We start from the raw sequence: 15,037 nt of genomic DNA on the forward strand, positions 1-15,037 counted from the left end.
ATTGGCACAAAATGTGCAGTGTGGCCTAGGCTACTAAATTCACCTGTGGAGCATCTGTTTGGCGTGTTTTTCACAGCCTGTCAGCCAGCTGTCATCCAGACCGGTCCTTAGGGAATTCAAACTAACTTTCATCTTAGCCTATGCCAATTATATTCAAGAAGGGAAGTCTTCCTTTCACTAATATATAAAGGTACCCCAGGATGTATTGGAAAAAAATGTTTGGAATATCCACTGGTTTTGAGTGCCTAAGCTATTGGGCTGCTTTTAATAGGATATAATTTAGAACTAACTGCAAGATCTTTCGTGGGGGGACAACATCTCTTTTAACCACAAAGAAGTATCCTCGTCATTTGTTATCTGCTCAATTAGGAAGCAATAGAGCACAGCAAAGGCTTTGCCTCACAAGTGATCTGTCTTCCTTGGAGCTTTGGGAAGCTCGTTGCCGGGTGTGCGTACAGCACGCCTTTCTTCCCAACCCCATCTTATTAATTTTTGTGCGTTTGTTTGGAAGCCAAAAAGGCAGTAGCCATTAAGTTCAAAAGAACTAAGACTTGGAAATCCATGTCCATCTACTCGTCTAAAGGAGAAATAGGAGCCTGTGGGATACTTCTTTTCTCTTTTTTTTTCAATGGTTTAATAGAAGGATAAGTGTCATTGGCAATGATGGAGAAAAATGAAAGTTTTTAGATCAGAACGTCAGCGTGTGTGCAGCTTGGGGAAGGACAATATAGGACATGCTCTTCCTAAAAAGAACACATTCCCGCTAATCAATGAGTGGCATATCGAGTTTTCCGGAATCTTCTTTCTACCTGCTAATGAATGAGTAGTTAGATTGATCTCCACGGCTAAATTGTAAGCATAGCAAGGGCAAGGACCATGCATTGTATTTTTCTTGTTTCCATAATCACTTATACTTTAGTTCCCTGAAGAATGGAAAACCATGCTTAATAAATATCTGGTTTGAGATGGAGAATAATGGAAAACCAGGACCGTCTTTGTAAGAGTAGATCTACCTAATGGGATTCATTCACCCAGGCCGTGTCAGTAACCACAGTTGACTGTTAAGATACCATCTCTCTCTGCCTCAGTTTCTTTAACCAGACAACAGGGACTTAAACCAGTTGGCTGCCAAGATCCCTTCACCCTCTCCAATCCAGCATTTAAAGTCCATCAGAGCCCTGGTCCAAATTCCAGCGTCAGTAAAGTTTGTCATCTGTCCCAGCACCTCATTTTTTTTTTTTTTTCGTCTTTTTTCTCCTTTCGCGGCAGTACCTCACGCCCCCACACCCATGTTCTCACTGTGCAAATTCATATGAAAGCCTGTGGTCATGGATTTATTTATACTACAGTGCAAATAATCAGGAAAATAAATTACAGTGTTATTCCTTTGGGAGAATTTTTATTTTAATACAAATTTGAGCTTCACACTAAAATGATGAACTCAGAGGAAGAGAGGAAGGATTGGGAAAGAAGCTGGGAGAAGAGCACATGCAGGGTTGACTGCAATTCTGGATTTTCCTGTCATCCCAGCGTAATTATTCATTTTCCCTCCTCCCACTCTCCAGCGTGTCCCCACCTCCATGATGAATTGTTTGGCCACCTAAGAATGAGAAAGCCTTCCTGATGACCCTTCACTGATAATTTCTCAGATAATAGGAGGAAGAAGCAAAGCTAACTTTACTTGGCGTTTTTCCCGTGCCAGATTCTGAGTGCAGCACTTTGTGTACATTAAAATGGATCATACGCATCCACTTTACCACACCTTTCAACCACACCCCTCTTAGGTCAGAGTCATCTCTCTGGACATGGACTAAAGGGTGCTGCATAGACATTTTTTTTACCACCAGTAGCCAAAATCAGAAAGTCTCGTGGACCCTGAGGTCTGACAGAAGTTCAGAGATGGGAAAAAGTCCTGAGACGGTTCATCAGCGGGGATTTAAAAAGCACCTGCATACCTGGCGCCATCTCTGCCCCGTAAAGGGGGTGAGGGGAGCTGACACAGCCCCCTGCCCTCCAAGGGCATTTGGGACAGGGCCGCGTGTTGATGGCACAACTACCAGCTGGCCCCAGGAGACGCCGTTTCTCCAGCAGTCAGTGGAGCCTTGTCCCTGTGCCTCCTGCTTGCGGGGTGGTGGCTCCCCAAACGAAAGCCAGCTGCCAGGGACCTGGGTCCAGGCATGCCTGGTGCACACCAGCGGCACATGCCCAGTCTCCCTCCTGACATCTTCCTTCCTCTCCTCTCCTGACCACAGATGGTTAGAGCCCCCCGTGCACATGTAGAGTCCAGGCTTGCAGCTGCTTTTTCCTCTGCTGTTGCTGAAATAAAGGGAGGTGACGAATCTGCGGTTACACTCCTTCTGCAGTAATGAAACCCGGGCATGCTCATTAGGCAGTGGAGGTTTTTATTTCAAAGAACAAACTGTTTTAGGGATTTTTTTTTTTTTTTTCTGTATTGGGGGAGTTCCATAGAGGGTCTAGCAGGGGGAGATTTCATTGCACCTTTCAACAGAAAAGTCTGCAAAATGATTGCACAGAAATGGAATGAATATTTAGAGGCATGTGAATGGATGTGCAGAGCCTTCAAAGGCCATGCAAATGGGTGAACTTGGCGCCTTCCAAGTAATTGCTTCAGAGAGCAAGACAACAAAATCAATTCCAAACCCTATTAAAGGGTGAATGGTCATCACTAAAAAAGAGGCCTCCACCCTGGTGGCCTGGGAGCAGCTTGGCGTTACGGCAAGCTTACTAGTGCTGCCTGTCAGAACCTCAGCTCCTTTTGCTGTAAAATTCGGGTGACAATTCCAGGCCCTCCTTAACCCACCTCCTGGGGAACCCAGATGGGGTCTTAGTAGGGCTTGGGGATCTATGGAGGAAGATGACAACTTTACAGCCCACAAGAATATCTAATGTTTCTTAAGCAGTATGGCGTCTACGCCAGGGCCTGTGCTGTACGTTTTCATAAATTATCTTGTTTAATATACTAACCCCGATGGCATAGCTACTATTACCAACCTCATTTTATAGATAAGGTAACAGAGCTTAAGGAGGTCAAGCCATTTGTCCAAGTCGAACGCCAGGTCACAGTCTGAGATGCTGGTAAGGGATGGCTCCCGCACTGTACTGTACTCACTGCAGATACTGAGAACAAAGCAGGAGAGGAGCACCCAGTGTCACTTTGAAAACTGTCAGAGTCTCTGGCATGAGAATTCTGAGACCAGGGATACTTGCCTTTTATGTTGGCTGGAACAGCAGCATACACTCAACTGCAAAAGTGCACGCCTTATAAAGTGCCACGTTTCCCAGCACTGTAGACAAATATCTCCCGGCCTGACCCCTGTGCACCTGAAGTGTGCCTCAGTTATAACCAGAGTGGGGTGGACAGTGACAATGGCCATGAATATTAGCTCTCAGAAAATATCTGAAATACACATCTTTAATTGTGCTGATGTTTGCTAAAAACAAAGGATTTACCCCTCCCCATTTCACTTAGGCCATACAGAGCAGAGTGAGCAAGTGGATATGACTTTCCACATCCCAATTCCAAAAAAAAACACCCACGTTTGCTCTCCTCTGGGTTGCAGATGCCTCTTACAAGAGCTCAGATGCACTGAGGACAGGTCAGTAGAAAGCTGCAGCACCACCGACCCCACTGATACGTGCTGAGGTATGGAGCCAAACTGCCCCTGATTCAGGCTCACGATGAGTGGCCTGTATTCCCGGCCTCAGCAAATACAAGCTGACACTTCACAGAAGCAGAACCACGAAGCTGAGATTCCGGAGATTGTGGTCTGGCCTGGGAGCATCTGATAGCCCCGCCTGCTGGATTGAGGATGATTGGAAAATAGATATGATTTTAACCTACTCTCATTGTCGCTAGACTCCTAATTATAATGCCATCCTATCCTCGGGAGAATCTATACGATGAAATAACCTCATATTGGAAACTTCCTTTTAATGAGGTCCCTCAGTACTTTAGAAACTAAATCCTTTTTAATTGGATTCACGACAGAACTACCTTATTCCACACTTAACCCTGTGAAGTCGTAATACACAGGAAGTTCTCTTGGCTAACGCGGCCTCCTTGACGGCCCGGCTGGGCCACTCAGACTTGGAGGAGGGCATCTGTGGCCGCCCCCAGTGGTACCCAGTCCCTGCCTCTCTGGAAGATTCCTCCCGGGAACCTGCCTGATCAGTGCGTGGTGGGTGTTCCCGATCACACCCTCTTCAGGGAGGTGACCCCTATGGGCTTCTACAGATGATGCTGATCATCCTAAATCTATTGGTTTTTTCTTACTTCATCTTCCTTGCTACTCTAGATTAGTCTTTACAAAATAGAAATGTAATCAAAACCACTGTTTGCATCGTATTGTCTTTCACTCCAAAGGCCAAATGATGCCTTTTGTAACAAAGATTGTTTTCCTTCTTCATACCGTTCCCCCACTGCCTGCTGCCTTGACAAACACATGCATCCCCCAGAAACATACCCTTCCGGTGCTTAGCACAGAGCACGCGAGTTCCAGAAGCAGTAAATGCAACGACTGTCCTAACGGGGAAAAAGGGATGACATTAGAATTCCCCAGATAGTTTTACAGCTGTTAGACATTTGAAATGGTTTAACATAAGTGGCTTATTTCAGAGACCAGAGAAGGGGGAAGAGCAGATTTCAGCCATTTTGATACCTTCTCCAGCTGTGTCTTGCTTCATTTGGAATTTGCATACTAATGGGTGAGGAAGTGTTGAAGTACGTACAGAGCCATGCACAGTGGTCCTCCGTTGCTTTCCCAAAGGGTTGAAAATGCAGCAGATTTAATGTAGGTCAAAAAGAAAGGAAAAAAAAAAAATTTTCCTGGCAGAAGATTTAGAAAGCTGGCCTGTCTTCGTGAGGAAATGGGAGTCAGGGAGTCCCAGAAGCTGATCCCTCCCTGGGAAGTCCCCAGGGCCACGGGAGGCTGGCAGTCACCTACATCTTAAGGCCAATTAAGAGAAACGTGTTCCTAGCATGTGAGGCCCAGAGCCCAGGAAAAGGGGGTCAGGTTTGCCACCGAGCCCTGGGAAAGTCATCGCTCACTCCCAGGTTGGGAAGTTGGTTCACCTCGGCTCTCGGGAGCAGCCTTAACGGGGAGTTGAGGCAGATTTGTTGGTGAAACGCAGGATCACTGCCTTGGGGGCAGCCAGAAGTAAGAAACACCAGCCCCTGCTTGTCGGTGGAAGTTTCCCAGGGGATTCCCTTAGGATTCCAGTCTGTGATCCAAACAGGGGAGCCCCCATAATTCAAGGACTGAAAACACAGTGGCAACCTCGTTTTCAGCTCCCTAGGTAGTGGCCAGATGGTAATACTTTTTGCATCAGGGTGCCAATTATATCAAACTCCATAAAACTAAGCTAATTGGATGCAGTTTCATTAAAAGTTGATTTCTCCAGGATGTGGCATTTCTATTAGATTGCTCTTCTAGCTATGGAAGTCCCGATTAAGGTTGGAAATAAGGTTTGTCTTGGGAGATTGTGAGGAGTTTAAAACAAGGCAAGTGTTGGTTATAAAGAGGCATTCTTGGTTGCATGGGAAGAGTTTGAAGCCAGGGATCTTTTGGGGCAAGGCGGACCCCATCCAGAGTAGCTCATCAGATATTCTCCTTATGATAGGGACCGGCTTTGAAGGATACTCATCAACCAGTAATTACTGAGCCAGGTTTGCCTTTGCTATTAGCTAATTGGGTGCCTGGGCAGTCTGCTGAGTTCCTTTGGGTGGGTGCTTCCTTCTCAGAAAAGCTGATGGGCAGCAGGGAGGAGCCTGGCTCTAGAGCTAAGAAATCGTGAGCACATGTGAGTCTGCAGAGGCCCAGAAGCAGTGAAAAAGCAATGCCACCTTAACTCCCTCTAATTGTCTTCTCCTCAGTTTTGAGTTGAAAACAACAACAACAAAAAAAAAAAAAAAAAAAAAAGGCAGGGGGAGAGACGTGACAAAACCCTTTTATCTCCTCTCAGGCCCTTCCTATAGCTACCTGATTTTTGCTTGGATCCTTCTTTCTTCATCCCTCTCAGTTGATTCTCTTGCAGTGATCTAGCTCAGCCTCCAAGCACAGAGTAACTACAGCCATGGGCTGGCAAGTAGGGATGTGTAAAAGATGGAGTTTGCAGCAGGACCACTGACCCTAAAGGAAGCTTCTGAAACCAGTGGCATGCCCGTAGCCACATCTGGTGCTCCTCTAAGCAAGTAGTATTTTGAAGACAAAGTAGAAGAAACAAACCCTCAGGGTACAGGCCCAGGATGGGCATGCAGGTGACATGGCTCTTTAATGCAGAGCGCCAGCTCTTCTTGGTGGAGAAAATTTGGCTGGGGAAAGGACTACACACCTTGCAGTGCCCCCAGGTTCCTCCAGAAGTGTCTGTGTACCTCCCAAGGATAGCCTTGTCCTAGAGAAACTGAGGATGTCATTACCTTCTAGACCACTGGAAAACTATTCCATTCCTTTGTTTTAAGATCAGTAGTAAGTTTTTGTTAAAAATTTAATTCTGGGGATTTTGATGGGGTTTTTTGAGCCTCCAGCTGCTCTGGGTAAACTGAAAGCAGGGAGTCTTAGCAGGGGTGAAGCTCGTGACTAGTAATCGAAACCACAGCCTGTGGGAGATTTGCCTGAGCAGAAATTGTGCCACTAATCACCAACTTTTGGACTCTGCAAAGAGCGTTAGATTCTCTCCCTATGGCAGCTAAAATTGAAGGAGAAAATAGATGACAAGGGGAATCAAGTGTAAGGAGCATGTCCTCTTTTGACTTAAACTGGGCCATGCACTACTGACTTGACAAGAAGCCAAGATCCCAATTGCAACGTGGCTTGAGTGAAGCAGACACCTGCTCTGCTTGCAAATGCACATGTAACAGAAGGCTCCATTCACAGAAAGGAAAAAAACCAAGCAGATCCACTAATTTAGCCTTCCAGGGCCTTGGTCCCTTGATCTGTCAGCCCCTTAGAATTCAAAGGCAGCTTTTAAAGGAATCTTCATTGCACAACGTGATGACTTTGTCTTTGTCCTGAATTCAGATACATCAGATCGAATTTGTCTGCTAGGACTATTTCTTTGTTTAAAAAAAAAAAAAAATACAGATTTCAGTCATCAGATGATCATTCCATTGCTGTCTCGAAGTGTTTATCTTGTTCAGTTTTGGAAAGTAAAGTAGATTTCTCATGTTTAAGATGTCGAATGACCCTAAAGACAGGGACGCAGTCTCTCCCTACCACGTGGTCAGAGCTAGGGAAGACGTGATCGTGGGTACACAGCCGTTAAGCTCCAGACTTCTACAAGCTCACCCACAGAGTTCTAGGGAGCCACTTTTCCACCTTCTCTTCTTAATCTGCCAGTTGCACAGTTTATTCGCTCCTATTTCAGAAAATGCTCCATCACAGTATTCTATATTAAACCGTCCCCAAAGAGAAGCATCAGAAAAGAATCAGCACTTAGAGCTAGAATGTTCCGAAAAGGTAAGGAGAGCACCTTACACAGGTGAATTTATTCCAGGTGCAGGCCTCAGCCATCTGTGCACCCAGGGAATGTCCCGCTGTGCCGTCTTGCCTGGGGTTGGCTCCCTGCCTTTGGGGGTGTCATTTGTTGGCCTGTGAGCTGAGATGTCTACCCTGAAGCAGATGAGTAGCTAGTTTAATAATTGAAAACCGTTCGAGATCCTGACATCAGGCCTTGATACCTGGGTTCTTTAAAAGAAACACACACACTCATAATTTAAAAAAAAGAAAAAACTGCCTTGTCCATATTTTAGAGTCAGAGATTTAAAGAAAATTACTCTTTACAAATGGCATCTCCAGAGCATCAGACTTTCATTCCCCCTTCCCCAATTTGGTAAGGTTTAGAAACCTCGGAGGAAGTTTCTTTGTTGACTGTGGTGTCCATTTTCATAAGAGCAGAACTAATTTTGAAATCTGATATTTGGGGTCATTCTCTAGGGCTGTGTCTACACTGATGAATGTAAATCAATGGCTGTTTGGCTCAGGGCAGGCCGTGATATAAACTGGTTATCTCTATATAAGTAGTACATATTTTTTTCTGTGAGTATTATTACCAAGAGTTTCCAAGTCAAGATTTTCAAGAGAAACAGCTGCAGATTTGAAAAGATTTGTGATAATCCAGATGGTTTCTTTGAGGATAAGTCTATTTGATCATTTAAAATTCAAGCCTTTCAGCAAAGTTGAGTGTTTTCTTTATGATTTTAAATACACTACTCTGTGTATGTGTGTGTCTGTGTGTGTGTACAGATACCATTGGCCTGCCTTGTTTGGGTTTTTATCTTTGGAAACAGCAAAACCCTCTTATATCAGTGTCTCAAATTATTCAGCAATAAAGCTGGCAAAATACCTGCAGGAATTCTTGATGACAGCAGAAACTGTCCGTGAAGAGGGATAGCCAGACACCAGCTATTCTCTTTGGAGTGTGTAACACTTAGTTTCCCTGGGAACTGCCACTCTCAACTTCAAATACGTGATGGTATAATCATATCCCACAATTATAGTCCTGATCAAGATTGCTTCCCATGCAGAACATATGCAGCTATATTGCTAAATTTGCCAACATCTGGGAATATGGGAGGAAGAGTCTCCAAGTCAGGCCGGCAGGATCCTGAGGAGGTAGACAAGAGTGGTGAAGGACAGGAGAAGTTGGGAGTAGTTGCGCTTCTCTGTGTGCTGCTCCCAGACTACCCAGATGTGCCCAAGGGGCAGGGCCTCACTCAGGCCTGCCTCCAGAGGTGGTTTCCTGGACCCCGGGATCTTTTTCTTCTTGTCCTCCTCCACCTTCAAAATTGATCTGCCTTGGTCCCTTTCCACAGGGCTCTGCTAGGCATTTAATGTTAAGCAGCAAAATTAACTCAGAGTGAGGTGTTAGTTGCTAGAAAAATTTGATGTGTTCTGCCTCTAAGGTATATAACTTCTACCTTGTCCTTTTTATAAGCTGTACCTTATATCTTGTTAGAATTCTTTGCTGATCAACAAAAGAATCAGGAGTGGAATTTTAGGCCTGGTCTAGGACTAAAACTGTGATATTTCAAACGAGAGTCACCTCTCAAATCTTACCGCTGTGCTTATTTCACATGTGAATTTAACAAAAGCCCTGCTGAGAAGGGGATAGGGTTGATAGACACACGAAGGATGAATTTTTTTTTTTTTTTTTTTGCTCCAAAGTCCGAAGCTTTTATTGATGTAATAAATTGTTTGAAACTGTTGAAAAGTGAGCCGTCATAAAATAATGGGTGTGGAACCTCCTGTGTGCCTTTTCTAACTGGGCCGCTACCACTGACAGCACCTCCTGGGTGAGTGGGTGAAGGATTGTAGAGTGCAAGGATTGTAAAGTGCAGGTGCTTGTTAGACAGGGTCAGATGCACCAAGTAGGAAAATGTGAATCCACGGAAGTTACCAGAATTGAGCAGAAAGAGAAGGCCGAGACTGAAGAATCAATCTCCCCAAACTGCACTAAGCTGTGCAACCCCCAGGGTCCCAGGCCGGCCACTTCTCGTCTTTGGCATGGGGCAGGCCTCTTGCTTCCACCCCTTGACAGGCGGGAAAGGGGCATTCCAGAAAAGGAGCCTGAGGCCCAGGGACCCGTGTCCTCCAATCCCTGCCACAACCGCTGTCCACGGAGGAGCATCTGTGGATATCGGGGGAGATCAGCCACCTGCCTTGCAAGGTTGTCTAAAGCAGAGCTGCGCGAGGAGGGAGGCCCGTCCCCAGTCAGCTTGCAGCACCATCTGGTGTAGCAGCTGACCTGGAAATGAATCCAGTAAATTTCAGACCTGAGCCACAGCTGGCATGGGGAGAGCCCCGAGACAGGTGGTTCCCCCAACAGCTGTACCTTCCCGTTAGGGCAGGAGGAAAAGGAAATTCCACTTTTGCTGAGCCTTCATGAGTTTTCCTGGGATCTGCCGTTGCTCCCTGACCTTTGGCCATGATAATTTCCAAATCAGGGCAAATGATGCTATGTCTCCCTTCCTGCCTTGAAATAATCTCTGCGGGTCAGTGGATCCAAGATTTTAAGTGAGCGTATTAATTGATAGATGGATAAAAATGGCTTTGGTTGCCTGCTGAGAGAGTAGTCACAGAAACGGCAATGTTTCTTTCAAATGCATTCTTATTTATTCTGGAAATGGACAGACTGATGTCCCATAGCCATCCAGGGTGGCTATTTAAATTTGTCATTCCGTATTTATCCTGCAAATTTTAAGATCGCTTAAACACTCTCTCTACTATGCATGCATAATAAAGTGTAAGACATTTCTGTCCCAATAAAGGTAAAGAACAATTTCAGTTTTTTTTAATAAGAATTTGCTCTGCAATGTAGCTTACAAGGGATGACAGTGTGATTGTGAAAGCCTTGTGAATCACACTCCCTTTATCCAGTGTATGGATGGATGAGTAGAAAAATGGGGACAAAAACTAAATGAAAAATAGGGTGGGAGCAGGGGATGATTTGGGTGTTCTTTTTTACTTTTATTTATTTATGCTTATTTTCACTTTTTCTGGTACAAGGAAAATGTTCAGAAAATAGATTGGGGTGATGAATGCACAGCTATATGATGATACGGTGAACAATTGTACCCTTTGGATGATTGTATGGTATGTGAATATAACTCAATAAAATTGAATTTAAAAAAGTTTGCTCTGAGTGCAACACTTAGCCATATCTGTGGGAGGAATTTTAGGCAGATCTGGTTTTTATTTCCTGATTGAGAGGTGAGGAAAGTAAATTAGCTAAAGATAACAAAGAGAATAAAATGTTTTCCCCCAGGTCAGTCAGGAACCAAAGATGTGAAAGCAAAAGGAGACCCCTGGGCTCTTGGGGTGCTAGTCCAGTCCTCTTGTCTGTTCCAGGCCCCCACAATTGGGCAAGTTGTTCACTGAGCGGGGTCCCAGCTGAGGCTGTGCAGAAGGGCTGAAGCCTCTCCTGGGTTCTGCCCACGCAGCCATGAGTGAGGGGCTGGGCCCACCTGGAAGACAGGACGCCCTTTTCTAATTCCCACAGAGGTTGCAAGTTCCGTGGCCAACCGGGCCCCTGTGGAGCTGTTGGGTGGAGGGCCACGAGCAGGGAGGGTGGCACGTCACCAGTGTCATCAGGATATTCTCCTGCGCATCACAACTAGATCTAGAACTTATCTTGGCATCATCTTAAAGAATCTGTGTTTAAAAGGGTATAGAGCAAAAGAGTGAAGAACTGCACATAGTTTGAAGAGACTCTGTAGTAGTAAATCCTTGATTTCACCCTGTCAGGTGCACAGGCACCGTGGACCCTGGATGAAGCTGGAAGGAGTTTGAGATTTGGGGTATCTTCCCATCTCCCCTTCTGTACGTTGGACTCCTCTCTTCGTCCCTTCCTCTACTTTACCGCCCTTCCCACACTGCCCTGAACGCCTCCTTCAGACGTTCCCTTTCTCCAAAAGACATCCACTTGCTTGTGTTCCTCAAGAGCCTGGCTCAAGAGGAAAGCCAAGTTTCACTCTAAGGTATAAATAGCTAGGAACAATTAAATGCTACCTACCTTCCCCAAAGGTAGCATTTTAATACTTAAATAGCAGATGAACTGTGCCTTTGTGGTGGAATCTGAGGCTGTGGGAAATGGTAGGGATTGCAGTTGGGTATATTAAGGCAGGAGAGCTTTCTTGACCCTTGAGACTGTGGCATGCGGGTCAAAGCTCTAACAGTTGACCCAGCGTTCAAGAGTGCAAGATTCCCTCAGGGTCCTTCTTCCTAGCTGCTTTTTTCTTATTGTGTTCAGATCTCCATTTTCAACTCCCCTGTCTCCCCACTGTTGTTTCAGGCCAGTCTAGACTCTTCATTCTTGGCTCTGACCATTGTTCAGACTAGCATTTGCTTTTCATCTTCCAGACCCATTCTTCTTTAATTTCCTTCTTTCCAGCCAAGCCAATTGCCTTCAAACTTCTACCCCTTCTCTAAATCTTCTTTTTTTTCAAGGATCTCTCTCCCAAAAGCTACTTCCTTGAGAGTATCAGATTCTGCTCAGTTTTTGAAGCTTGGATTATTGAGGTTGAAATTCAGAATTTCCCCATTGCTTCTGTGTCTTAAAGCTAACCCCTGAAGCCCAGGAGAGGGAAGGGAGGGCTGTCAGAAGCTTTTAGAAGGCAAAGATTATATCTTTTCCTGTTTTTCTTTCTAAACCAAGCCTAGAAACGCATGGTTGATATTTTTCTTCTCAAGTGATCACAAGGGGTTACTGGAACCTGTTATAAATTATTCCTTGAATTAAAGCAACTCCTATAGCTTTGCTGAGACTTAAGTGATGCCAGTGAAGCCAACTTCACTAGTTAAGCTGGTCAGTTCAGTAAAAAATCTACCACTGGGTAGCATGGCCAGATGAGCTGTGGTCAGGGAAGTCAAATAGCCAAACCAGAAAGCCCATATAAAAAGTCTGTCTCTGCTGTGTGTGACTGTTTAAAGAAACTTCATAATTTTCAATTCCCTGCATCAGGCAAGGATCAGCTTTCCTGATCCTTGGTGGCATGAAGTTTTTCACATACCAGGAAGCTATGGTTGGTCATACTTGTACTTTGTTCAGAAGGTAAAGGTTTTACATATTTAATCTGGGTAAACTCTCCAACCAAATCAAGCTTGAGATCCGCAATGTTCCAAATTCCTTTTCCAAGCAGAGAGAAAGCATCTTCGATGTATCTAGGAATGCTATACAAGTCGTCTTGTACTTTTATTTTTCTCTACTCCTTTTGAATGCATTTTGCTTTGAATGCTAGTATATGGTTCTAAACCTTTGATGGCAGTGGTGCCACCCTCCTGCTCCCCATCAGTCCCCTAAGTGGAATGGATATTAGTGTCCACATGCTGAATATTTCTCTCATGCTGCTTCCTCTGCTTGTAACTCTTGGAGCTCCCCATCCCCATCCCTGTCTGGATCTGTGCATTAGGATCCTTTAGTGAAGTCAAGGTAAAATATGTTCGCTCACGCCAGGAGCATCACCCCACCGTTTTTCTCAACCCACTTTAGCAAAGACAGCCCAAGTAAGAGTCAGCGTATTTTTTTATTATTATCAAATTTCTAAAACTTTTGTCCACCCCCTTTTTTCAAGCCTTGAACTTGTATGCTGATGACCAAATCATAGACAACCTCTCAACCAGTGTCTTTATCTACAGGTTGAAGGAAAGGGGTCAGCAAGATTTCAGAGCACAGAGGGATGGCCCAAGGGTTCAACACCATTTCCTTTGGTACAGGGGGCTTGTTGGGAAGAGGATTATGCTGGCTTCTCCTGGTACTTGGGAATGGAGGCACCACGAGGTTGCCATTTGCTGTACAAGGGCCATATTTGATCCACAGCCAGAGGTGGCTGACATGTATCCTGCTAGCATGTGCTCCCCAGGATTGTAACTCACTTTGTAAACTGGTTAAAACGTAGTCTTTCATTTTCATGAGCAAATACAGGGTATCATGTGGATAGAATTTCGCATTATAAACCCTGGTAGAGATGAGAAAAGAGTAAGGCACTATCCCAGCCTTTAAGAAGCTTACTGTCCAGTTGTTTAAACCTTTGAGTTTACCAGGTGTTTTACCATTGCGATGTCCTAGAGCTATCCTTTAAGAAAATTATAGTTAATGTAAGTTTATGCTGTTGTTATTATGATTAAATACTTCTCCTTATGCAATTGCTACACCACAAGTCCCAGTAACGACTCAGCCACCTCCCACCCTCATTCCTGAGCAGCTGCATAACAGAGAGGTGGTGCTTGGAGTTATGAATTGACCTCCAACTTGGGTAAAGCTAATAAATGTGATTTAGGATGAAAGGGGCTGTGTAAATGCTTGCAATGTCGTGATTGCTGTTCTCATGCACTTTATTATTTTTAAATTGTGCATCCTTTTAAGTAGATTATTTGTTTGCCACAGTCTCCATTATATCGAAGCAAAGCGTTCACAGAAATTTCTAAAACCTTTTCATTTCTCTCTGTAGGTTGTTGTTTCGTAACATTTTATACAAGAAAAGCTGCACTTGAGGCCCAGAATGCACTGCACAATATTAAAACTTTACCTGGGGTGAGTCGGTTTACTTTTGTACCAGAATCACTTATTGCTTGAAAATGGACCCTTTCAACTGAAGTTTCTAGTTATGGGCTCTTAGTGCCAAAAAAATGACTTTGGTCTTTTGAGGAGAGTGTGCTGACTCCTGTGTTCCCCGATGGCAGCCAGGGCCCCGCTGGCTGGTCCATAAAGGAGCGTTGGCATTAGCGTTGACGGAAGGCGCTCTCAAATAGCATGTCCCCTGGTTGGAAAATCAGTGACTCCGCTGGGTAGCAGCCGCTGCCAGAGTGTTGGGTGGGTTAAGATTTTAAATGGGAAAAAAAGAAACCCAATGCACATAAGAGAAGCAAATGGAAAAGGAAAAGCTTTTACTCACCAGGAGCCCCTTTTCAAATTTAGTCTTTAGATTTCCTTTTGAAAGGACAAAATGTACCCTATACAGCCAATAAATGTTAAGTCTCCTGATGGTTTCGAAGCAGTCAATGGTGGTTAACAGAGTCAATGTTGTAATGCCCAATTTGTGGCATCACGTTGATATAGAACAGAAAATATAAAGCTTACCGTTTTTTTTCCATTTCCTTCCCGGCAATATTTGATGGTTAGTACAGTTTGCTAGAGATGAACTGATATGGTATGGAGCTACTTCATCAGAATACATTATTATTGCTAATGAGTTTTGTGGCAATTTTATGTATTGTGTGCTAGCGAAAATTTCCCTAAGCCGTTTGGATATTTTCCCCATTGGCATGAGTATCGGAGATGAGTTAATTCAATATCATAGTGGTATGCCTTGCTTATAATGAAGAACCTGTGGTAAGCAGTACAATAATGATTTTATTGAAACTTGGTGTGATAAGAATAAAAGAAAACTAGCAAAATGCCCCCTAATGTTTTCAGAGCATAATTCTAACTTGATATCATTTGTTTGTCTCTGTGCACGTATTCACACTTGTGTATACATCTAACATATGCACACATATGCACTTTATACCCTTTGACCCCAAAA

The 15,037-nt window shown here is 44.4% G+C and overlaps 1 protein-coding gene across 11 annotated transcripts in view; it reads left to right on the forward strand.

The window, feature by feature from the left end:
- CELF2 (CUGBP Elav-like family member 2) overlaps positions 1-15,037 on the forward strand; it is a 637,682-nt gene that overhangs the window by 509,988 nt on the left and 112,657 nt on the right. For 10 of the 11 annotated variants that reach the window (XM_037848338.1, XM_037848333.1, XM_037848330.1 and 7 more), the window contains one exon: positions 13,964-14,046. The exons of the other annotated variant lie outside the window; for it this stretch is intronic. In XM_037848338.1, coding sequence (XP_037704266.1) covers positions 13,964-14,046 — 83 coding nt within the window. The remainder of the gene's footprint in view (positions 1-13,963; positions 14,047-15,037) is intronic. 11 annotated transcript variants of the gene reach the window in all.

The sequence above is a fragment of the Choloepus didactylus genome, chromosome 8 (genome assembly GCF_015220235.1).
Source record: "Choloepus didactylus isolate mChoDid1 chromosome 8, mChoDid1.pri, whole genome shotgun sequence".
Lineage (NCBI taxonomy): Eukaryota > Metazoa > Chordata > Mammalia > Pilosa > Megalonychidae > Choloepus > Choloepus didactylus.